Genomic DNA, 25,023 nt, shown 5'->3' on the forward strand with positions numbered 1-25,023 from the left:
GAGTATAAACACACAGGAAATTCGGCTTACAATATTTTAGGAGCAATTTAAATTTGATTAACGCTAATAAAAAAAGTACATGAAGGATCATAGACGACTATTAAGCCAAAGGAGGAAATGATGAGTCCCCAGATATTCTCACAATATTCTCTTAAACTCTTGGTATTTTCACTCAAACAAAAAGAGCAGTTTTAAAGTGTTTCTTGGTCAACTTCAACATTCCTCTGTCTCTAAGCAGAGACACCACAGACGAACTCTCCAGTAAAATTAACTAATTAACACTCAGCTCTGCGGGTTTAGGGGACAAACCAGAAGGATTTTTCCGGACATATGGTATGAATCCTATCAGGCATATTTTGACAATTCGCCGAAACAGCTTGATGCGTGGCAGAAAATATCCTCTCTTTCCATGAAAAGCATGACAGCTCCAAAGAAATGTGATGATTGCGGAGAGGTATGTCGAGGGGCAACGGTTCGCCTCAGACGAATCAAAGAGGAAGTGGAAGGAAATGGAGATAAGTGGCGAGGGTTTGCCGTGTCAACGATTAGACACGTCATGAAATGAAGAAAACAAATTATATTCCCCCAAATATTCAGCTTTTTTTTGGTAATCTCAGGGTGATGAAACTATTCAAACATATCCAGGTATACTTTAGCCTTAAGCATATGTACACAATCTAAAAATTTGATATGTTATAGCTACAACAAACCTCATAGCACCCATGTTAGAAATGTATTTATTTTGATTTTATTGCTGAAAATTTCAACTTCTCATTTGAGTACTATTATTCTGAGGGGATCAGAGTTTCAAGACTTATTGAAACTGATGACTATCTGTCATCTGAATCCAGAAACCAGTTGATAAACACAGCGTGTTTCTCCCCACCTGCACAGTAAGCAGCACATTGATGGGATATAAAAAGAAAATCCCATCATTGATAGAGGAACAGTTTGGATTTATACAAAATAAATGGCTGTGAAATGGTCTTGTGATCATTTCACAGCCTAGGAACTGAATTATTCCCTCCTCAATTCAGAAAATGTTTGTAACATTTCATAAATATAATACTATATTATATATTATATTTACAAAAGCTAAAAATTAGTTAGAGATTATGTCACCAGAGCTGCTGCTTTTTGTCCTGCCTCAATTATAGCTGGGACAAATCACTTCCAGTTCACATTTAGGCCCACTTGGCCCACTAACCTGTTTATAACAGCACTGAAATGCTTGAACTGGAACTGACTAAGGAATCTTCAACCTTCTCCCTCCCCCATTTCTTCCTTTGGAGACCAGCCACGCTCCTGCTACCCTCCGGTCCTCTGCAGCAGTGTTAGGAAAAACAAATCTAGTGACTGGAGAAATGACAAAGGCTGAACTTTGGGGAGAAATGTCAGTAAGTCTGCTGCCGTTTCCTGACCCTCTGCTGAATACATACACATACACACACACAGACACACTCGCATGCAACCTCCCCTCTGCTGAGACATGACAGGAGTCAGTGTGTGTGTGACCAGACCCAGGAAATGGCAGGAATGTAGAAAGACAGTGTCAAAACTCTGGGAGGTCTACACGCTTTTCGGATCGTACGTATAAGCCAACCGTACAGCATTTTTTACATTTCTGGTTCACTGGGACACACTTTGTGCAGCAACACATGATCTCTCACTGACAAATGAGCATTGAAGCGCAACAGGGTCAGCGATATGACAGGGTGAGTTTGCTGTTGGGAGTAATAAGACGACGCAGTACTCACCCGCTGGAGGTGCCGAGTGACAGCGAGCTGACTGAAGAGCTCAGCTTCCTGCTGTCCCAAAGTCTCACTTCACGAGTCCGCATCTGCACATTCACCAACACGACAATACAGGTGACCGCAGGAAGGCTGATATTTAAACCAAAATACTGAAAATAAAGCATGCATATTTAGGAAAACCTGCAGTGGGGTTTAATCCTGTTGATTTTAATGAAAGCAACTTATTTAAAATGTTTAAAATTAAAAACAAGTTGATGAATAAGACCCATTCATCTTCTTATTATTTATTAGGGACATTTTCCTTGCATATTTTTTAAGTTGCTTTTTATCTGATGACCCTAAATAAAAGGGTAAAGTCGGCTAATTTTGTGACGTCTGGATTAGATGAAACTTTAACTTGCTTATGACATTGAACATACATTCCATGTAGTGACATACTGGTGGCAGCATCATGCTGTGGGAAAGTTTGCAATAATAAATATATGTTTCCCCTAACACTTTAAAGAATTCATTTTCAGTCAATATCTGTTCTGTGAAACATAAAAAAAAACACATTGATCTATGATTTGATTTAAAGCTCTCACCGAATCAAAGCCGGTGGTCAATAAAAAGTCATCTTTGGCCCACAGGATCCGGGAGTCCTTGTTGCTCTGAAGGCTCTTGGCACTCTGATGAACAAATAATGCACACAGACATTTTAAGCATGTTTTACTCAGCTCTTCAATACTGAAAAAGGAAAAAAATCAGTTCAAAGTTAACCTCAACAGAAGCTTTAGGAGCAATTTAGGAGTGATGAGTGAATATTTTTTTCAGAGATACTGAAAGAGTGTAAACAAATGTCCCAGAGAGCTCACATCCCTGTGGTTAAACAGAATAAGACTGGTTCCATAAAAGAAGAACCTGCTGTTGGTATTTAAAAGAAAAGGTGACTTCTGCCCCGCATGTAGCTAAGATTACCAAAAAGCCTTTTCTTGTAGTACTGCAACTTCTTTTCCTCCTTTTCCAAAGTTATTACCCTGTCAAAGCAGCTGAGAGGGGCTCTGTTTAATACGTGGTCTTCAGTGACAGATGACACATGTTGTCAGAAGTAATGAGCAGCAACAACTAGGAGTGCTGAAATGAGAGGAATGCTTGTAAAGACAACACACTCAGGTTGAAGAGGTCATGCGACTGCGGGGGATTTAGCAGGTATTGTGCTCGATATCACTTTGGAACCTGCAGCATGCACATGTGTGGTGCAACTGTACACAACATAGCAGAGTAAAGGAGTAAGCTGTCATGCTTCTTGTCTATTGGAGTTATTATTCCTTAAAAGCAGTGGCTTTTAACACTTTGCAATTTACCGTACCTGTCATTACATCTTGTAATTGTGAATTAGATGTGCAGTTGAATTGGGCTTTCCCACGAGATAGCGATACGTTTTCCAAAGAACAGGAGCCGTTGGCCTCTAATCCCACCCTGTCTCTCAAAATTATTGTTGTATTTTTATAGCCACAATACCTTAAACAAACAATCCTGAAAGCGTCTGTCATGGCAAGAAGACAAAGACGTCTTTATGTGAGTCCCAACTTGTCCTCGCTCATTCTCATGTAACCATTAATTGACCACAGGCAACAAAACTGTAAAAACAATGAATTTCAGATGCCATTTTCCAGTCCTGAGTAAACAGTGCCTCACAAAAGTATTTATATCAACTGGACATGTTGTCATATTGCAACCACAAACTTCAACGTGTGTTATTTAGGTTTTATACACCAAGCTAAATTCGAACATAATTAACATATCACAGAGTGCTCAGGGGGACTGCAGAGTTTGCGTTTGTTTTATTACGTAAACAAAAAATAATTTTCTGACAATTTGATTTGATTAATTTGTTCCAGCTTTTAATAAATAAAATAAAATAACGATACAAAGCTTAAACCACTTCCAAACAGACAAGATTGTTGTTTAGTAAGACTGTAGCAACATTAAGTAATTACAAAAGTCTGCAGCTGAAGCTGACATGAACACAGAGATTAGATCCTGTTTGACAGGAGCTCTGCACATCTGTGTGGGGAGGAACCAACACGCACTTCCTGTTAATAATAACTCAAACCCCAAATCTTCCTCTCCTTTCTTCCGTCATCCTCTCACTCCCAGTCTGGTGGTTTGGGGAGCAAACGCTACGAGGAAGACACAGAGGATGTGGTTACTTCAATTTTGCATTAAATGAGAGCTCCTATGGTCCAAACTGTTCCCCAGGTGATGCTCATTTACATACATATGGACAATGAATGAGACACTATGAGCTAGTTTTTTTCCAGATGCAGCAAGCTTTAAGAGTTTTACAAATATGGGAAAGAGAGGTTTTCATTTTTGCCAGCTGAACTGCTGCTTGTTTTATTTATTTCTGTGCAGAGGAATTCAACAAGTTCACTCCCTCCTCCACAGGGTGCTATAATAGTATGTTATCTTTTTAGTAGACATAGATCTGAAAAGGTTCTGCCTCTGAGGTCCTAAGCATATTAAAGCCCCCGTTAAAAAAGTGGGGGGGTTTAAACTGTAACAAGTGTCAAGGGTTTTGTGGGCTGTAAATTTCCATGGTACACATAAAAAACCAAATTAGTTGCATTCCAAATTAAAGGACTGAATTTGAGTTTGTTAATCCATCCATGTAGTTTTAAGTTATTCTTCACTTAACATGTTTAAAACAGACCAAGTGGCCTGAACTGCCTTTATGCTGCCAGCTCCTTTCCTGGATGTCCGGATAGTACTATACTAATGATCTCCAACTTCTTGTGAATGAATGTCCTACATCGTCCTTTCTATTTATAAATTAGTTCTTTCTGAAACGTACTTTTTATGGTGAAATTGCATCCAACTTGGAAAGTATAATGTTTTTATTATAATTTTGGTACAAGTACAATAATTCTGAAAGTTGCGATTTGTCTCGAGTCTGTGTAAAAATGGATTAAATTAAATTAAATATATAGTTATGGAAATAACCTTGGCCTTGGCCAGGTTTTGACCTTGGCCAAAACTTCAAAGTTGTCTTTTTTTATTTGCATGTTGATGTGCAAATTACAGAAACCAGACAAAACATTCATCTTTGTTTAAATTATACGTTTTGGACTCTATGTCAGACTTTTGCTCTGTATTCACATATCTACATGACATGCACGCTTCTCATCTAAAATATTGGGGGGAGGAAAGCTCTGGAAGTTTTGCTTCCTTGGCTTAACATGTAATTCCTTTATTTCACAGGAAGAAAAATGTTGTTTCATTGAGTTATTTGAGGTGATTTTTTTTGCTCCACAGATCAGTTTGATCTTTTCTTAAGTTTTATCTTAAGAAAAAAGATAAAACTCTATTGAAGGACTGATGGAGGTCTATGAGTTTTTTAGAAACGTATTTAGTTTTGCTTGAGTCAATAAGCAAACATTTGGATCACCAATCATTTGCTAGTTTACTTAGGTTTCATTTATTACTATAGGTGTCATCAGTATAATAGATATAGCATATTTTGCGTTTCAAATTATATTTCTTAGAAGAGAGGATAAAAAAAACAAAACAGATCAAATCCAAAACCTTGTGGAACACCATAACTTAATAAACCAAGATCAATTCCTCTGTACTAAACCACATATTCAAGTCTTTAGGTTAGACTGCAGTGGTCAATGGTGTCAAATTCAGAACTGACATTTAAGTAGAGTATTATTTTTGGATTTAAGATCAAAACAAAGCAAAAAAGATCAACTTAAAGCTGCTATTGGGAAATCTAATGTTTTATTCTTCTTTCAATATTTTCCCAAAAGAAGGACAAAAGAAGAACAAAAATATCCAGAATCCTGTGGAGTAATTTACAAACAATATATATATATATATATATATATATATATATATATATGATATTTTGAAGGCTATGTGTTGTAGGTTTTTTTTTGTTATAGGTGCAAAAATGCAGTAAATCCAAACTGCCATTTCAAAGCAAACTATTGCACTTAATGGATGATCAATTGCTCACAAATCTAAGATTTGTATATATGATCAACTTTACTTTCAACGGTTTAACTTTTTGTCCAAATGTAAAGCTTAATGTAAAGACGACTGTGCAGAGAAATAAGGACAAGTTATGAGTCATCGGTAACCGGCTGAACACAGGCTACACTGACAGCTCAAACTAAATTTATAGTTCTCAGCTATCAAGGAACTTGATATTACTGTACTACATGTCCATGCACCGACATCAAATGCACACTTCAACTTCTGCACCTCTCTTAGGGACAATTCGTCTCTGTCCATACCAGACTTTTGACTGACACTGCCTGTATGCTGAACAGATGTTTTCTTGTTCCTGGTGTGCTCCTTAAAAGCTTTATCCTCTAAGAGGATTTTCAAAACATTCTGTTGGGCTGGCTTTCCAAAACAATTCAGACGCAACATGACCAAAGCTCTGACATGGTTGATAATAAGTCCTGGATAGAATAAACACCACAGTCGTGGCTGAAGCCCATTTTCTGGAATGCAGTTCACTGGTTTGCATTGCGCAGGTAACAGAGCTCAGGGATGTCTTGATAAGCCCATGCAGGAGAGTTGGTTGAAAAATAACCGTGGCGAGCAAAAGAAGAAAAAGAGTAAACTCAGGCCTAAAAAAGCAATAGATCAGAAAATGGAAAGAAGGAAGAAAGGCTGACGCCAGAGTGGTATAAACGGGCTGAATCTATTGCCACTGGGCAATTCATCACCGACACGACTGGCTGACTTCCTTCCATGGGCAAAACAATTCTCTGGCATTCAGACCAAACTAGGAACAAGTTGAGATCAGACTATTATAAACTGCTAAGTGTCTATAATAGCAAAGCTGCTTTTAGGAGTCACAAGAGGAGTGTGATTCATTCTCCTGACTAGAGAATCCAGTTGTGTTTAAATAGCATGCACAAGTAAACACTAAAAACTCACCAGCATCACTTTTTTTTGCCATATTCAGTCATGCTGACACACAGCTGAGAAGCTGTGCAGAGCATTTAAGGAGGTGTCAGCATTTCCTGTGAGATCATTATTGTGACAGTCTAATGAATTAATAAACACCATAGATTAGGAGGAGAGCTGCACGATGAGTCTGTAAGCTCTGTGAGACAAAACTGCAAAACAATAGTGTTAATATGCTCCTGCTGACACCAACTAGCTGAAGTATTTGCCATATTTACAGTTGCATTTTTGGGGAACTGTGCTGGAACAGTAATGCCTCAGAGCCAGTAGGTCTTGGTCCAAACCTCAAGTGTGAAAGAAGTGCATTACCCCTTCACATGTGAAAGTGCTCTGGCTTCTTCCAATCATCATAAGGTTTGCTTGTTTGGTTAACTCTTGGCTCTAAAATTGGCTGTGGGTGTTAATACACACATGAACCATCCAGCAACCAGCTGCAACTTCGACAGAAGTTACAGGTCCAGCTAATGACTGAACTGGCAACAAGCTGGGAAAGTCACAGCAATCACTTTTCAGGGAAACCTGAAACCAATCCTACCAGATATAGATTTTTTTTTTTATTGAAACTTTTGTTGAAAATGATTGTGCTGCATCTTGTGGGGCTTAGGAACACATTCAGTCAACAAAGTCAGAATTCACTAAAGAAGATATAACATACTAAAAATTACAAATTTTGGCCAAATTTGTTTATAATTTAGTCAGATAACATGAATAAAAGGAAACCATAAAATACAATTAATGAAATAAAAAAAGAGGAAGAAAACCTTAATGACCTCAACATGCTGGTGAAATTAGCTCAGTGTACTGAGACGACCTGAAATGAGCTTAAAAGAAAGCAGGGAAACCAGAAATAAACTCACATAGTTCACTATGACATCACACTAAATTTAGACATAAATGAAATAATGATTACAAACGAAGCAAATTCAATCTTCTGGAGCATCGAAAGAAAATAATTGAAACATTTTTCTACGAGAAACGTCTAAAAGAAACGCTTTCAGGAAAGAAAACTTTTCATCTTTTTGTGCTTTACTGGGCTCCCTGCAACATGATCCAGACAAATCCAATAAACTGGCATAAAGTCTTCCAGCTGACAGAATGTTGAGTAAATTACACCAACAAGATCACACCCATTTCTTGAGACACGTGCAGCCTTGAGGCCTCAGGTTAGGATGTCTTCGAGACTTGGCAGCAGAAGCCATGAAGGAAGATTATGGTTATGCTCTATTCTGCTCACCTTCTCCTTGTAAAAGCAAACATTCAGGCTAAGGAACCACGAGGCAGCTGCAGCTACTTTTACCATGGCCCAGTGGCAGCCAGAGGACACAACATCTGGACTTTGTGTGCGTGTGCCAAGCTATCTCTCTGCCACGGTAGTGTACGGATATAACTGAAAACCCACTGACCTTGGAGTATTCATTTAAAGACACACGCAACATACAGAGTTTGACGGAACTGAAAAAATATGTAAAGGGAGAGAGAGAGAATGGAGAGAATGAAAACCCAAGTCTCACTTGATGTGAATAACAGAAACAGGACAAAAGGAGGTGTGGGGAATGAGCTACACCAGCTTGAATGATTTGCGAAGGAAGTAGAGGAAACCATATCACATCTTGAGAATAAATATTACCAACACAGGTGTCGGCCTCAGTGACGTTGCAATGTATTTCCTATGTCTGTTGGAGTATAAAAGATATGAACCAGGTGAGGACAGTGAATCGAGCAGAATTACAGCCAGGATGACGGCACTGACGGAAGAAATAATGCAACTGAACCTCGAATGACACTAGAATGAGTTCACAGGGAGGTTATGCACTTTGTGAGCTGGGATCCAGATCCTTCAAAGTGCCATTCAGCAGTCTGGCCAATTACGCTTTTATGAGCCTATTAAATATCCTCTCCCAATATAAACAAACGAGTATCACTTCTTCTCCTTCTGTAGCTTCCCCCCAGCTATTTAACTTCTGAACTGCAACAGACTGTGTGGACATCTGTGTCACTAGCAGAGAATGTTGATTCAACCACCAGGACGAATATCAGGTATCAGTGTACACATAAGGGAGCGATCACAAGCTCCATCTCCTCTCTTCTCGTCCTCCTTTCTGCTCTGCAGATCATTTTATGAAGATTGTGAATTTTTTTCATAATGTGTGAAGGTGCAGAAGAACTGATTATTTTTGCAACCTTGTGTTGTCCACCGTGTTGACAGCCTGTGGTTAGGGTAGTGTGTCAATCACGTTCCTAATCTTAACTACTCATTTTAGCCTTCCCAGAAATACACATTACTGTGAAATTTAAAGGGTTTTTAAAAAGTTTTCTTTGGATTTGTCTGCTCTTTCTGCAATTTCCTCTCCAGTCCTTCTAGCTGCCAATGACAATGACATTACGTGACTGAAATAAAGTACTATTTATTTCATGTGAAAGTTAATTGCCTTTGGTGAACTTCTCACTACATTCCCCCATTCTGTCATGTTACAACTATAATTACTATAATTAAATGCATGTACATGTCTTTTTAGTTTTTTCAATAAATAAAAATGTGAACATTGAAGAATGTTTTCTTGTTTTGTTTTCAGACCCCATTTTCAGGCCCCATTTACTCTGCTAAAGTGAAATAAAATCCAACAAAACCCTGAGCTTTGAAAACCTGCTTAGCTGATTATGCCAAAATGGACTATGGCACAACTCAAAACTATTAAGACATGACCAGGCATCAAAAATGACAGCCCAAGCAAGGATAGTATTAATTAGCTAAATGATCATTGCATGTCCTTTAAAGCTTGACTGATGTTAAAGGCAGTTTATTCCCCTCTTTTCTAATCAATAGCTACTGCAGCTTTCATCACCCCTACATAAACCAGACCTCAGTCTTTTGATCCATTACTAATGAGTCTTTTCACTAATTAGGTTTTCTTCTTCCTGTTCTGTCGTCATGGGCCATTTAGGCTGTGTTTTAAATCAGCATAAGCTGCATCCAGTGCAAGGCTAACCCTACAGAGGCTTCTAGAAATAGGGCAGAGCGAGGGGCTGGAAGATGGAAATCAAACCGGCCACTATATGCTTTCATTTCCTCTGTCCCTATTCCTATTTTTTCCTCTCCTAATTGAAACCATATTACGTTTTGTTCATTTCTCCAGAATGTCCAGAAGCCACAAACTGTTATTTTCATTACTTCTTCGTACGCTCTCAGGCTTCTCGCAGACAAAAATAAACGTGGAAGATGACAGGAGTCGGACAGGGAGTTTAAATCTGAAGGAAAGATAAAGAGGGAATTTTGCAGTTTCAGCTTTAATAATTAAAAAAAAAAAGATATCCTTCAAAAAGGTTAAAGATCATTTCAATATATAACAGCATTTACCTCTAATTTAACCTGCTACAGCTTAATTTAGTTTTTTAAATAGAAACTTCTGCAATGCAATGAATGTAAGGCAACACATCAATTTGGATCTTATTTTTCTGATAAATTAAAGTGATATAAGATGATAATATGAACTGGCATTCACATCCAGTTTACAAGGATAATTTCTAACAATGCACAGATAAAGTTTGAGCACATGATTGCATATAAAAACATATTTGCTTCAATTTCAGTAAGGTGCAGCTTGTACGGCTTCACCTCCTTCACCTATTGTCATCTTTGCTTCATCTTTTCATCAGCAGTCACTCTTTCCTTACTGTCATTTCTCCTGAGTCAGCAAATGAAAACCCCTTGTGAAGTAAAATGCGAGCCAGCCAGACAGCAAGCACAGCTTTGAGGCCAGGTCTACGCAGCAGACACCAGGCCAAACCTGCAGATCCTGTGAAAAACGGTCCAAATGCTGCACTGTTCCAAGTGTATTTATAGTTCCCAGGGAGAATGGGATATCCAGAAGTTCTATCTGATATTTCTTAATCTTTTTTTAATCTTTATTGCATCCAAAACCCCTTCTGTTCTTATATTTAAGCATGAATGAAGGTAAGGTTACTTAGGTTAGGTGACTCTTTATTGATCCAGAGGAAGTTATGATTAATTATAGTAGGGGAATAGGCCCTCAAGTGATGGAAAGAGTTTTTTTTCCCCCTGAATTTAATCCTTATTGATCCAAAAATTTTGTCTAGGCCCGTTTCGATAGTTTATTTTTAAATTGATTCTGCTTGACCGCAATTCAAAAGGAATAGGTGATTTTAACTGGTTAATTTTTTTACTGGCTAGATTTTTATCCATTATTACGTTCCACATTGTCAAGTTATTTCAACAGAGCAGTAACTCTGTCCATGTGTTTGTTTCTAGAGAATGAACTGTCATGTCTTTTTTGTAAACTGGCCCAAGTTCGACAGGTTTGAATGGAGAGAGTCTTAACAGCAATTTTCAAGTTTTCCACAGATTTTTGATAAGACCTAAATATGAACTTTGACTAAGCTGTATAGACTGTAGAAAGCATCCACATAGTATGTTGCCACCAACGTTTTTCATCATGCAGTAACATGTGACTTTATAAATAGGGCAAAAAGTTCAACTTGGTCTCATGTTTGCTCAACATGACTTCTACTGAAATGGGACTTCCTATGACTTTCTACCCACCAGTGGAATCCATTTACTAATTAGGCTTCTGAAGTTGTTTATTTAGAGGTATTACAATTAAAAAAAAGCTATTCAAATGGGGTTTTTTTTTTGGTTTGTTGTTTTTTTAAAAAAAAACAACATTTCTTATCTTGGTGATTCACACAAAAAATTCCAGTAAAGTGCATTGAAGTCTGTGGTTTAATGTGAATAAATGTGGAAATTATCAAATGGTATCAATACTTGAAAAAAATAACTTAATTTGAGTTTATTTTTCTTATAATTTTCAAAGATCTCTCTAGTCCCATAAATAAATAAATCTAGAAGTCCTGTGTCATTTAGCAAAAATACATAATTTTTGGTCATTCTAAATGTTGGTGTCCTAAAACAAGTTTGGTCTAATATAACTTTACCAAGAGAGGAAAAAATGTGCATGTGTCTTTTTATTCAGCGTAAGTAAACTTCTGGATTCAACTGTAAATAGGTCTAAACTGATGCAAAAGAATAATTTGCGTAATTTGTGGATGCACAAAAAAATACTTGAACCCTATATTTTTTCAAACTAAAATCCACACATTTAGATTTTGTATGGTGAGTAAAATATGTTTTTGAGTTACTGTGAATAGTCCAAGTTCTGAAGCAAGAAGAGAATGAATGCCTTAAACTGCCTATCTGCAGACTGGCAGCAAAGACACTTTGCCTACTGGCAGGAGAATCTCTCTGGGAAAACCGGCCATGGTCACAGCGGCTGGTCCTGGATGAGAGCGCGGCACACAGATACTCTGTTCCTGGAACTAACATGATTAACATACTGATTGAATTCCCTGAATAAGTGTTTGGATCCAAAAGAAGCACGAGGCGGCCAGAAGAGATTTCAAGTACACATTTGGTGATCTCTGGGGTTTTTGATGGTTATTGTGGTGGAAGCTCCAGCAATGAATGTTCTAGAGATGCACTTAGTGGCTTGGGCCTTAAAATGCGAGCAGGGATCTGTGGGGCAGGATGGGGCACTAATGACAGATGGAGGAATGATGCTGCTGACAACCGCAAGAAATCCTAACGCTGGGACGAGAATCTGTCCGCCAGACCTGCTCCACAAAAACAGACACGGGCCTTCAAGAGGGAGGGGTCTGACAGAGGCGCGGTGAGCGACACTGAGCAGGAGCAAATCATGCCTGTACTGCTGGAGACACATCATGAAGCACCTCAATTTCTACAGCCTGACCAAGCCCTCCGGTGCCTGTTGTCACTTATAGCAGCAGTGGATGCAGCTGGCTGACTGCGCTCCGTCTCTGAAACCACATCACAGAGGCCTCACATCTTCAAAGTACCCCCACACATTTGTAAAGAAACATGAGTTCTGAGCAGCGACATCCAGCGAGGGCATACGTGTGCGAGGCACATGGCCTTCAGGGGTGTCATTTATGTGCAGCCATGAACCCTTCTGACCGCTGTAAATCCTGGATGCTATTCTGCGGTTTTACCTTTCTGTCTTCAACTAATGTTTGTTTGGCGCATTAAATTATACGTACGTGTCTCTGCTTTTTTTTTTTTTCTTAGAAACTGTGTATATTAAAGTTTTATGTGTTAATAGGAAATAAACAACGGGAAACGTAAGTGCACGAGAAGTAATTTGATAAGATTGAAAATATTGAAATACTGAACCCTACTCAGGCTACGCTTCTGATGACTGACAGCTTGATGAATCACCTCATCTTCACTATACTAACAACCTCCTGCTGCCGCTCACGCTGAAACAAAGAATCCCCAGTTAGGATGGGCCTTCCGTCCCCCCTGATGTTTAGCAACTTTATTCAGGGATGTCGTCTATTTAGCTCTAGCATGAAACCACAAATTCCAGAAGAACCCGTGGCTTTAAGAGGCTCAATTAGCAAAAAATGGCCTAAATTGGCTTTTGTTGAGAAAGAAGGGGATGTTTGTAAGACATGTGTGATGCACATTTGAGAAGTTCAACAGTTCCCACTCTGACAAATGTGTTATTTTTATAGGACACTGTCTTACTGTTCTATAAAAAACAACCTTTACAGGTATGCACACATGTATCCCATTCCCAGCGTTGATGGTAAACAGGAACAATACAAACACTGCAGGGAGGAATATTGTTACAGCGCTGCCTCAGCATGTATTTGCCACCAGTCATCCATGCAATGTGGTTTAAAATTAAGTTTGCACAGAAACAAACGGCTGCAAATAAGGTATCAACTAGACATGGACCAGTCACATTCTCACATTACTAACTCAAAACTTTCATCTACAACTAAAAAGTACAACATGATCAAATTGCATATTGTTTGTGCAGAAATTTATTATTTTGTTAATTTTAATGTAGTGTTAAGAAAAAAAAATACAGTAACTATAAGGTTAGTGGTAATTTCTGAAATCAAATGTTGTACACCACCGTATTAAAAACATGGTATGGAGGTGATCGAGATTTGTTTTCTAAAAGCTACATAAGTTTGTCTTTGAAGTGAAAGGCATAGTGGCAAGATTATTAGTTTCCAAACATTAGTTATCCAGATTTTTCCACAACTGCAAATATCTCCACACAGTCAAATTCTTGCTTTGCTTTGTTGTAAGCAAGAGAAAGCTGAAGTAGACATTCAGGCAGCTGACCAGTGGTGTGCTGCAACATGCGTGTAATGGAAGCAATGTGTTACTTTAGCTAACTTGAGGTAACTCATTAACACTTCTTTAAAAAGTATGACAGAAAACAGAGTCTGTATGCTTTTAAAAAAATGTTTTGTATCTTGATACCAGTAATATGGACATTTCTACTAGCAGCCCAACTTTCTCTGTGCTCAGTTTTGGAAAAAACAAGGAAAAACAGAAGCAGACGTAATATACTAAGTGAATCAATAAATGCAATGTTTTTACTGCTTGTCAGCAGTGATTTATGGTCATAGTTTTGTTGCACATAAATAAAATATAAGTGAACCGTTTTTCCACTTGATTAGTTGAGCCATTTAGCTCTAATGATATAATTGATGTAAACTGTTTGTCATTTCCTAATCTAATGATTTTGGCATGGTACTCCACATAGACACAATCTCTTCAATTAGGACGTTTCCATCCGTTTCCAGCACTGATAAATCATTTGAGCCCTTTATTAAGTTTGATAAATGTGTGTACTAAAAAGTAGCTATTTATTATTTATTGCTAATGAATGAATGAACAAATTAGTATTAGTTCAGCGTTTCCCATCTGGCAATGCTTCCTAAATTTACGTCACATCTTGGACTTGTTTATTCTCATGAACAAAACATCATCAGTGTTAGACAAGCAACAGTTTGTGTATACTCATAATCCCCAGAGTGATTCAAGTGCATGGCAAGTCTGCCTTTGTGAAAACTCACCTATTCCAAGATAACCTCAAGTAATGAAGCAAGACTATGGAGAAAAGAAAACACAGACTGCGCTATGCTGTTTAGGGAGAATTAAACAGCAGCAGCGTTTAGTCAAATAAAGGTCAGTGTGCCAGTCAAGGATGGAGCCAGAGCTGCACTTTATTTCCCTTGAGCCACATTGAGGTTGACCAAGCTCCATCTGAGATCTTCATCTTAGTTTATTCACTGAAGGCAAACTGTTCCTCATTAATGCAATAAAACTCAGATAGTGTTTCTGGATGTTTTAATAGATGGATTGGCTCAACAGTATTAATAGTTAAAATATATGTGGCCTTTCATTTACTTCAACTTTACTCCAAAAGAACCCTTTAAAAAGATTCCTGGACAGACCTTTAAGATTTAGACGCTAAAAAGCAAACAAACAAAGATGCCTTTCCCAGCTCCAAGCCTAATCAATTTGTCAGATCTGGTTGCAGTCAGAGGTGAGCAGAGTAGTCATTGTTGTGTATATTTTCCTCTTCAGCCAAACTGGGAGACAGGACCAAGGGAGCCACAAACCTGGAGTGACCCGGTCAGTTCTACGAATGAGCAAATACTTTGTTTCTCTTTTTTTTCCCAGTTTTATTGTGGTTGTGGTGCGAGAAGATGACCGACCCAGTTGCTACATTTTTGTCTCTTTCAAATGCTGCGCTTCAAATTAACATTAGGTACTACAGATCAGAAAGAAAACTTTTTAATAGGCTGAGAAAATTATGTGAAGGTTCAATTATTAAAAAAAAAAAAAACTTTAGTGATAGTCAAAATCTTTGCATTTGTTAGCATCACAGTTTTGCATTTTTGTTTCACTCGGTATTGCATAAATGTATCATTAGGACATAGACCTTTATTAATACTAAAACTAATTATTTTTATATAGTCACTGACTGAAGTATGATCATTTTATTGAAGCTATACAAACCTCAAATCTACAAAACAGACAGAATTTCCTTGCTTCTTTAAATTTGTTCATTTGGACTTCATTTTGATGATTATGAGACAGATTTATTTCAGTAATTTTTGTGAATTTAACATGGCTCACAAATCCTAAACAACTTAGTACTTTGAATTGCCTTGTTGCTGAAAATGTGCTATATAAATAAAATTACCTTACCTTAGTAGCTAAAACAAAATCATCAGGAATCGTTAAAGTATCTTTTCAGTATCGTGATGGTTCAGCAAAAAGCACAAATCACCATTCAATTTTGGCTCCAGGTGTGATCCACATGTGTGCATAGGGACTTAATTAGTTGGAAAATAGAGGTCTCTGAACAGCTAGCTCACTAATGAGGCCTCCTCTCACAAACAGCGCACACATGTTAGCAAAGATTTCAGTGTTTGCCAGCTGGCATTCATCCTTATCCCTTTCCTCCAAATAAAAAATGTGAAAGGAAAAATCTTCATCAACAACCTAGAGCGTAAACCCACAAACACACACACGGAAATGCAGAAAGAAGACCCTGTTCATTAGTTTAAGCAACTAGAAACCTCAAATCATGCTGCCGATGACCACGAAACTGAGCCTTGGACTTTTTCCTCCTGCCTCAATTATATCTCAGGATGCAGTAAGCTATATAAAAACATACAATCTAAATAAAACATCAACTAAAAGCTCTCCAAGGTGATCAAGTTACTTATAAAAGAAAAAAGGCCAAGCAGAGGAGTTCCCGTAGGTCATAAAACCCTCAACACTGACAGATCAATCCTGACTGAGACCCATCCCATTAAAGGGAAGTGAATGGATTATCCAGATTTCACTCCGTTATTCCGCTCACCCGTCAGGATAAAATCCTACCTCCTCATTAGGAAAGAGTTTTGACAGTTTTTTTTCCTGACTCCCATAAAACTCAAACTGGCAGTGAAGTGGTAACCAGTAATGCAGGGAGCTGAGAGATGGAACAAAAGAACAAGAAGAGGAGAAAACATGAGGGGAACTGAACATCTGGGCTGAGTTAACCGCTGGCCATTACCAGGTCCTGAACCCAGCAGGGCTTGATGGGGGGGGGAGAGATACAGGCATGATCTGCTGGGTTTGTGAGTGATTGGAAAAGAAGGTGCGTATTCGCAAAGAGGCAAACCACAGGAGTGAGATGGAGCGGTCAGAAGCTGGATGTTGCTAAAGAAAAAGCCAGCAGCTAAATGCGTATCTTGTTTACATGTCTATATTTAAAGTAAGGCTGTTAAAAAAGCACTGATCCGGTCTGAGAGCCAGAAAGAGAAACTTGTGTTGAACTCAGTCGGTAATAAAAGACTGAAAACAATACTGGTTATAAAATCCTTTGAAAGGACTTTTCCACTTAAAAATGATCACATGAGCTACTTTTTACAAATAACTTTTAAAACCTAGACGTAGATCTCAGCTCGATGGGGGGGTCTAAATCATGCATCTTGTGAAGTCTGAAACAAGGCTGCCTGCTCTTTAAATATGTTTTCTTTCACATTTCACAGTGTTGACTTTGCATCCCTCTAGGGTTTGCTTTAAACATTTTCCAAATCCACACACACAAGTTTCACTCACTAAAACACAACAAAAGTTTCCTCCACTAGCCTTCGGTGAGAAAAATCTTGCTTGTACAGGACACAGGGCAATTTTGAAACTAGGAAACATATGTTTTTTTGCATCTCTAATTGGTCACTGAGTTTAAAGTGTTTAGGTAGATTTTTTTACAAATGCAACTCAATATTTCACCTATTATTAATAAAAGGCTCCTTGGAGCACCTTAAATGAGAGCTTAAATGACTCAAACCTAACACTGGATGCATTGAGAGCCAAAATTGCTCTCGCAACTCGGATAATGAGGATTACAGCCATCCTGAAAATGCAAAAAGAAAAAAATAATAATTCAGACTACTAATGCATAAGTTGTTTTGTGGTTTCATTGAGCCTTAAAAATAAAATGGGCCGTGACATGTTATCTTGAGTTTGCCTGGTCATTTTGTAATTCTGATATCACAGAGAATTTTTTTTAGCTGTAGATTTGCACATTAAAATAAAAAGGGGCATTGAGAAAAACACATGTAGAAACAAAGAGGCCTACTTTAAACCTAACCGTATCGTCTTTCTGTTTTGCCTTCACCTCAGTCCTCAGGGTTCCCACACGTTTTTCATGTCAAAATTCCAGACTGTAACTCCCAGACTTTTAACCCTTTTTAACCAGATTTTAAAGTGCTGCACAGAAATTTCCCCATTGTGGGAAAATAAAGCATATTTCTATTCTGCGCAAGATGCCTGTTTCCATCTAGCTTCTAATCTGTGAGCCAAAACTAAAAGAAAGGGAAATGAGCGCACAAAGTCCTAGTCTGTCTACCTGTGGTTTACGCTTGATGAAAAGATAAATTTAAGCACAAAACAGAAATACAAGATCAACCTTAAATACAGTCAAGTTTGGCTCCGTTGTGAATCACGGGAACGGAGAACACACCTTCCAGGAAGCTCAGACTGTAATTTATGGAAGGGCATAAAAGATGGTACTGTACTGAAACCACTGTGCTTTTCTTTGGCCCTGCCCAGTGCTCCCTCATCAGATCCAAACCCCTTCTAGCCCACTGTGCTCTCTAATTTCACCCAGAGCAGCAGAAGTTCGGGCTGAAAAAGAGGAATCTGGCCCCCAAGTCCAGCAAACTATTCCCTTTTCCAGTCTGCCTCGTCTTCCAGCAACCGCAGATCGACAGCTCCATGGCCAGTAGTGGCCCAAAACTATGAGGGGTATTTTCGGCACTGTAATTTGAAGCACACATGGCGCGCGCACACACACATACACTCTCAACAACAGATCCACACACGCAGCAAATACAAAGACATTGGGAGGTAGATCAAAAGATGCAGACAAGTGGAAGAAAGACAAACGACCGCAAAGGCACGTGTCTCATTAGTATCAGGTCAGAATAAGTGAGTGAAGAGCCTGAGGAGTCTTGTGGCTCTGACCAGGAACGTAGCACAGAGGCCTAAGTACACAAAGATGCAAAAGCAACTTATCTAAAGAGGCCAGTCGAGGGATGTTATGGCAGGGCGGCTGGAACCAAGAATAGAGGCTACAGAAACAGAAAAAGCTGATTATTCGACATTTTCCCGTTCTCATACCGAGTGTGTTTTAACTAAACAAGCAAGTGAGTAATTCTCTTTCTTCCCCAATCCCAATAGTTTGAAAATTTTGGAAATATAATGCATAAGGTGACTTTTCCAATAAGAAATAAAAAAAGAAGGACTGAGGCTAAAAATAATAACAGGTCAAAGACTTTTTTTCTCCCAAAATAAAGCTCTGCTGTGGAGAAACAGAAAAAGCATCCAGAAAATGTTCTACCTTGTGAGCCAGCTTAGTAAATTCAACAACCAGATTATAGACAAAATATTTACTGCTCGTTCTCTCCAAGACTTTAATTTTCTTCTGTAATTCCATTTTCCATAAATACAGCAAGAGTAAGACTGTAATTAAGAGCTTTAATTACCCCACCTGGTGGTTGGAGAGGTAGTGGGGGGAGATCCACTTATGACTGAGTCAGAGCAGGCTGACTCGGTCATAGAGCCTCTGAATCAGGATCAAAATATAGACTATCAATAATGTCCCTGCAGGTTTGATTCTAAACACAGGTGGTTTTAAAAAGCGTCCGTTTTGTGAGACTTAATTTTTATACCTTACCAACACAAACTTCTGTGCACTCTATTGGGGTTTTATTTGATTGCCCAAGAAAAAGTAGTGAAAGTTGTGAAGTAGAAGGAAAAGTATGAATGGTTTTCAAACCCTTTCAAAAATAAAATGTAAAAAATAAAAAAGTGTGGTGTTGATTTGCATTCAGCGAACAGAGAAATTTAATATGAATGTAGTTTAAACGTTAAACTGGAAACTATTAATTAAAAAACATGAAACATAAATTGTATCCTAGATGCCTGTCCTGTTAAACTGACAGGTCAGGTATCAGGGAAGCAGCTAGTTGGTCCATGGTAACTGGTGGAGATGTACAGACCCATCAGGTGAGAAAATCAGTCAAGACATCAGCCGTTAGTTGTCTTAACAACAAACAGCTGTCAAGACAACAGCTGTACAAGTCCGAGGTTTATTGAAGATTTTGATAAAAGAAAGCCACTGCTGAAATAAACCCATAAGAAATTCAAGTACATAGCTGATGGAAAACACTTAGAGGACACAGTAGACATATAGAACGTGCTCTTGTCACATGAGATCAAAACTGAGCTTTTGGTCAACATGCTAATCAATACCTAAGGTGGAAAATTTACACTATACACATTGTAAAAGATGGTGGTGGAAGAATCGTTTTTTGAGGATGCAACTCACAGAAGGCAATTCAGAAGGAAAAGTTGTTAGAGGCTTTAAAAATATTTGGAGTTAACGTAGAGTTTTACCTGTCCTCAGAATAATAACATTAAACATACAGGCAGATCTACAATGGAATGGTTTAGATCCAAGCATATGGTTTATGGTAAATGTCCCAGTCAAAGTCCAGACCTAAATCCAATAAAGAATCTGAGGCAGTGCTTTAAATTAGGTGTTCACAAAGTCTCTCCACTCAATCTCAGTCAATGCTACAAAGAATTGACTGAGGGCCAAGATTGTGTACAGTGAAAACAAACTTTACATAAGTATGTAAAAACTGGGATTACTTACTAAACACATTGGAAGGAATCTCAAATTAGGTAAAATTCATTAACTGTGATTTAGCTCTTTATTATAGAGGCATTTTAAGTAAAATCTCTGACTTGCTTTAACAAGCTCCAGTTTTCTTGGGTTTCTGTTCCCCAGAACTATTTTCAGGAAGACTTGTGGCTTCTCTTGATGAGGACAACTAGTTGTAACTCATGTAAGAAGCCAACCGGACCTCCCAGAATCACTACAAAGTTGAATAGTTTGGCCCTTGCGTTGGCCTTCTCATTTTTCTTTGTGGCCCTGCTGGCCTTTTTCCTGCCGTTTTTATACTTACTCATCAAAATGCAAGTTGGAGAACGTGCTTTACAACTGTCCTCACATCAGGCACAAAGAAATACTTTGAGGAATCTTACTGAAACCACTCAGCAAAAGGAGAAATGCTGTATTCTGTCATGTTTTATGGTGTTCGGCAGCTTTGTTGGCCTGTACAATCAAATTACTGTACTCCTACATTTCAGCGTGTTAAGGATTCGTCATCCGCACCCTGTTGACCACTCTTCAACAGATGGGGTGCTAATTGGAGCTGCTGTGGCTCTCCCATTCTCCAGAGACAGTTGCACATCTGAAAGCTGTCGGGGTGAGGCTCTTCCCAATCTGTTCTCCGGGGCCTTTAAAACCAAAGCCTCCGACTGCTGGACCTGATGTGTTTCAAAGTTTCAGAGAGAGATAGGGGGAAAAAAAGGAGGACCAGAGTAACCCTCTAATAACTTAAATCTGTGCCTCAACTTTTGAAGGTCTGAGGTGGTTAAGTCATATGCCGTGTGAAGAGGACAGTGGGTTGAATCACATCTGCACATCTTGGTCGTCTCTGTGGTGATGAGGGCGGAAGAATAAATCAAGGAGTTTGGGGAGAAGAGAAAGCATTAAGATAGCGGAAAAGCTGTTCAAATTGGCTCCAAGGCTGTTTAGCAAACCAGCAGACTAAAGTAACCAGAGACTCTTTGTAGACTGACAAAGAACATTTGTGACAGTAAGCATCCAAGAGCATCCAGACAAAGGTCTTTGGCCTTTCTCCTTTGCATGATCTATTTAGATCAGGGGTCCCCAAACTTTTTCCTGTGAGGGCCACATGACTTTTTCCTTCTCTGGTGGGGGGCCGGAGTCAGTTTGTAACAGAAAAAGTGTGACGATTGCAGGAGTGCCTAAATGTAAAAATATATTGTTTTCCAGAAAGCACAATCAAATAACCCTCTCTGTGTTCTTCACAGAAAAAAATCCAGAATTTGAGTCATAACAGGTCAATTGAATATCACATTTATTATGGTTGAAAAAGAAAAAGTTGCCAAGATTAGATTTAACTGAACTGATTACGGTAGTTTCCGAAGGTAACTGTAACAGTAAAAGTTCTGATCCTTCGTGTCTGCTACTAGCATGTGCTAAATCAGTGGTCCCCAACCTTTTTATTACCACGGACCGGACAAGACTTGGAAATTTTGTTGCGGCCCGGGAGAAGGGGGGATGGGGGGGAGAACAGTCAGATAAGGCTTCTGCATGTTGGTGTTCCCACTAAATCCTCAATATACCCAATTTGGGTTGTCTTGGAGTTTTTATCGCAACCTGTGGGGTTTTTCCTGTCTGGGAACGAGAATACGACCTGCTGAATGTGACAGGTAGCCAATCACAAAGCGCGGTGACGTAAGAACAGAGGGGAATCCCAAACAGCTGACATGTCGCGCAACTGAGAGTCCGGTGGATATCGGAGATGATATGTGGAAATATTTGTTATTAAATCTAAAAGTCATTATTATGCTTATTCAGTTAAAATGTTAGCTATGAAAAAACATATTCACCTCCAAATCATAGTGCAGCAAATAGAGCGGCTGCTCCCGTCGTCTTTCTTCCACCGCCTTTTCTTTTTATTACGTCTTTTATCTCTTAAAATGACTCCACAAACTATCACTACTGTTTCTACATCGTCATCCGTGTTTGCTTATTCTAAATTCCCGCTATGTTTTTTTTTTTTTTTACTGGATTATCCTCTGGAATCGGTTCGTGCCGTGTGGCTGAACACGAACCGATCGAACCTGTTGGACTTTTATCAGCTCTGTGGTCACAGAGGTTTGGAGAATCGGCCGACATTTCTTAAATCTTTCCGTCTAAACCCGACTTAAGACTCAAAAGCTCTACTCATCTCCTCTTGACCACTGCCCACACGCTCTGACTCTGGTTGCTATGGTAATGTTTATATATCCCTTTAAAATAATATACAGATGCGCCACAAAAACTAACATTTTACTTTCGTGAAAATTTTAACTCACAATACTGACTAACGGAGCCCTGGGCTTGTTTCTCTGCAACGAGACGGTTCCATCTGGGAGTGATGAGAGACAATGACACCCGAAGTGTTGCTTATATCCACAGTCTGCTTGGTCTCTACGTGGCGAAGCAGCTTGAAGCTTCATTGCCTCATTAGCAGCCGGTCGCCGCATGTTACGCAGAGCAAGCTTGTAATGTGGGACTCGCCTAACGGTCCGGGATAAATCCATTCTCTTGTCTCTTCTCTGGGCCTTTTCCCCTTTGCAAAGAAACTTTTCAAAGACATCTGATCTGTTTCCTACTCATTTTGCTGCTTGTGGGCTCAGTGTTGGTGCGCAAGTAACCAGACTTCCAATGATTCACTTCCTGCTAAAGAGCCCCCTGGTGGTTGAAGAAAAATCTACATATAAACGGCTTGTAGTCCCGAAAATATGATATATGAAAAAAAATCTAAATGGTCTCTGGTATTGTTCAGGGGGCCGGACCAAATGTGGAGGCGGGCAGGATCTGGCCCGCGGGCCGTAGTCTGGGGACCCCTGCTTTAGATCATCATGCTTGCTTCTCTTCAGCTCATCTCACAGCTTTTTGGCCCACTGATTGGGACGGTCATGGAAGAAGGCTGATATGTCTGGTGACCCATTTTCGTCTATTTGACTATGTTCTGGATCATCATCCTACTGAAAACCCAAAGACGGCACATTTTAGTTTCAGTTCCAATGACTGATCTTTAAAATCAGAGTTATGGCATATACTCCAAAGTTTCCAGAGAGGATCTGACCCACAGCATCACAGACCCGCCACTGTACCAAACACTTGGCATGAGACCATTCTCTCATCAGTCTTGCTGCCTTGATTTTGATGTTAAATTTTTAAGAAAGACAGATTTAGAAATTGTAGAAGAGGATGTCCTTTTATCCTGTCACCAGAAAAAGTACGCAACTCATTCACCCCTTCAATAGTATCAAGTATTTTACATGAAAGCTCATTTAAATTATATTTGAATAACACTGAATAATTTGTTAGGCAGAGTATTTCTAAGAAAAGCTTTGAAGCTCCCATTGCAAGCTCAGACAACAGAGAGCGCCGTTAACTAGCAGAAATCTTCGCTATGCTTCTCAGAGAGATCTCGAAAGTTTCAAAACAAATAAAGAACGCATGGTTGAGCACATAGTGTAAACAGATGAAAGAGTCCACACAAGTACACAGAGCGTGAACACACAAATACGCTCCCCCTCTCATTGCCATACAAGCTGATGTGCCTCCCAGGTATTTCTGGGATGCAATATTTAATATGCTGTGGCATGCGGTGTTTTCGCAGGATTCCTCATATTTACAAAACCAGAGAGCCCACGAGGCGGGCTGAGCATCCCAGTAATTAAAACACACTGGGAGGTCCACCACCAAAATGTGTGAGAATATTTGCTCTACGGTGAGCAGCCTCTCGTGACACTTCCATTTCTTCTGCTCTCAGCTCCGAAACAGCTCGACCACTCTGCCTTCCTGTTGATGCTCGTTGTAATGGCAACTGTTGGTTCAGTGAGAGATTTACATCGAGGGTAAAAAAAAGAAGAAAAAAAAAGGAGTATTGGAGAAGGAGAAGTTCACACTGTATCAGAGAGGGGTGAGTACCGTGGGAAGTTGAGGGCAGGGATTCCACCATGTGCACCACATTCATAAATTAGAGCAAGATGAGTCACTGAGTGGCCAGTGGGAGCTCCCTATCATACTGTCAACACGCATAGTACATACATTATGGTGGGGGGGGGGGAACATTTGCTAATTGCCGATTCCTATTAGCGATGGGCATTAACGATTAGCGTCATTCACCGCTATTGGTAAATGACCTCTATATAGTCATTTACCAAAACTGGTGAATGACCAGTGGTGATTGCACCCATACAACAGTGATTTCGAAAGGAGGGAGTTTTCTTACTAACAGACCAAGATGGTCATAACTCCTCCTATGATTTATCAAAGTCTGGTGGTCTTACCTGAACAGGCGTCAACTGGGCTCTGGGATCAAACACTCGCAACATCTTATCCTGCAGGAGAAGAAAGCAAGATTAAAAACAAAAGAAAAGGGGTGGAATGGAATGGGCTATAAAAAAAACTTTGTACTGGTAAATGAGACATTGTTTATAATGAAGAAAAACAACAATTTTGATCAGTAACATTCATATGTAAAGGCATTACTAGATATATTAAATGTCTAAGTCTCTTTGAGCTCAACAACCTTCCAAACATTGCTGGGTCACTTCACATTTATTAGGGTTGTATTTGGCAGAATACATAAAGAAGGTAGAAGCGGAAGGAAACCTAACCATGGCTTTCAAAATATTTCACAAATACAATGTAATGTCCATAGAAACATTTCCCCCATTTTTTTAAATCGGAGGTTTATGTGCAAGGGGTATCATCAAGAAAATGTCTGAAGGGCAGGAAAATTA

The 25,023-nt window shown here is 39.1% G+C and overlaps 1 protein-coding gene across 2 annotated transcripts in view; it reads right to left on the reverse strand.

The window, feature by feature from the left end:
• Positions 1-25,023, reverse strand: part of coro7 (coronin 7) — a 109,591-nt gene that overhangs the window by 72,675 nt on the left and 11,893 nt on the right. For both annotated transcript variants that reach the window (XM_081610025.1, XM_081610026.1), the window contains 3 exons: positions 24,568-24,618; positions 2,339-2,422; positions 1,758-1,840 (listed from right to left, as the gene is read on the reverse strand). In XM_081610025.1, the coding sequence (XP_081466151.1) occupies positions 1,758-1,840; positions 2,339-2,422; positions 24,568-24,618 (218 nt within the window). The remainder of the gene's footprint in view (positions 1-1,757; positions 1,841-2,338; positions 2,423-24,567; positions 24,619-25,023) is intronic.

The sequence above is a fragment of the Poecilia reticulata genome, chromosome 8 (genome assembly GCF_904066995.2).
Source record: "Poecilia reticulata chromosome 8, P_reticulata-male-v2, whole genome shotgun sequence".
Classification (NCBI taxonomy): domain Eukaryota; kingdom Metazoa; phylum Chordata; class Actinopteri; order Cyprinodontiformes; family Poeciliidae; genus Poecilia; species Poecilia reticulata.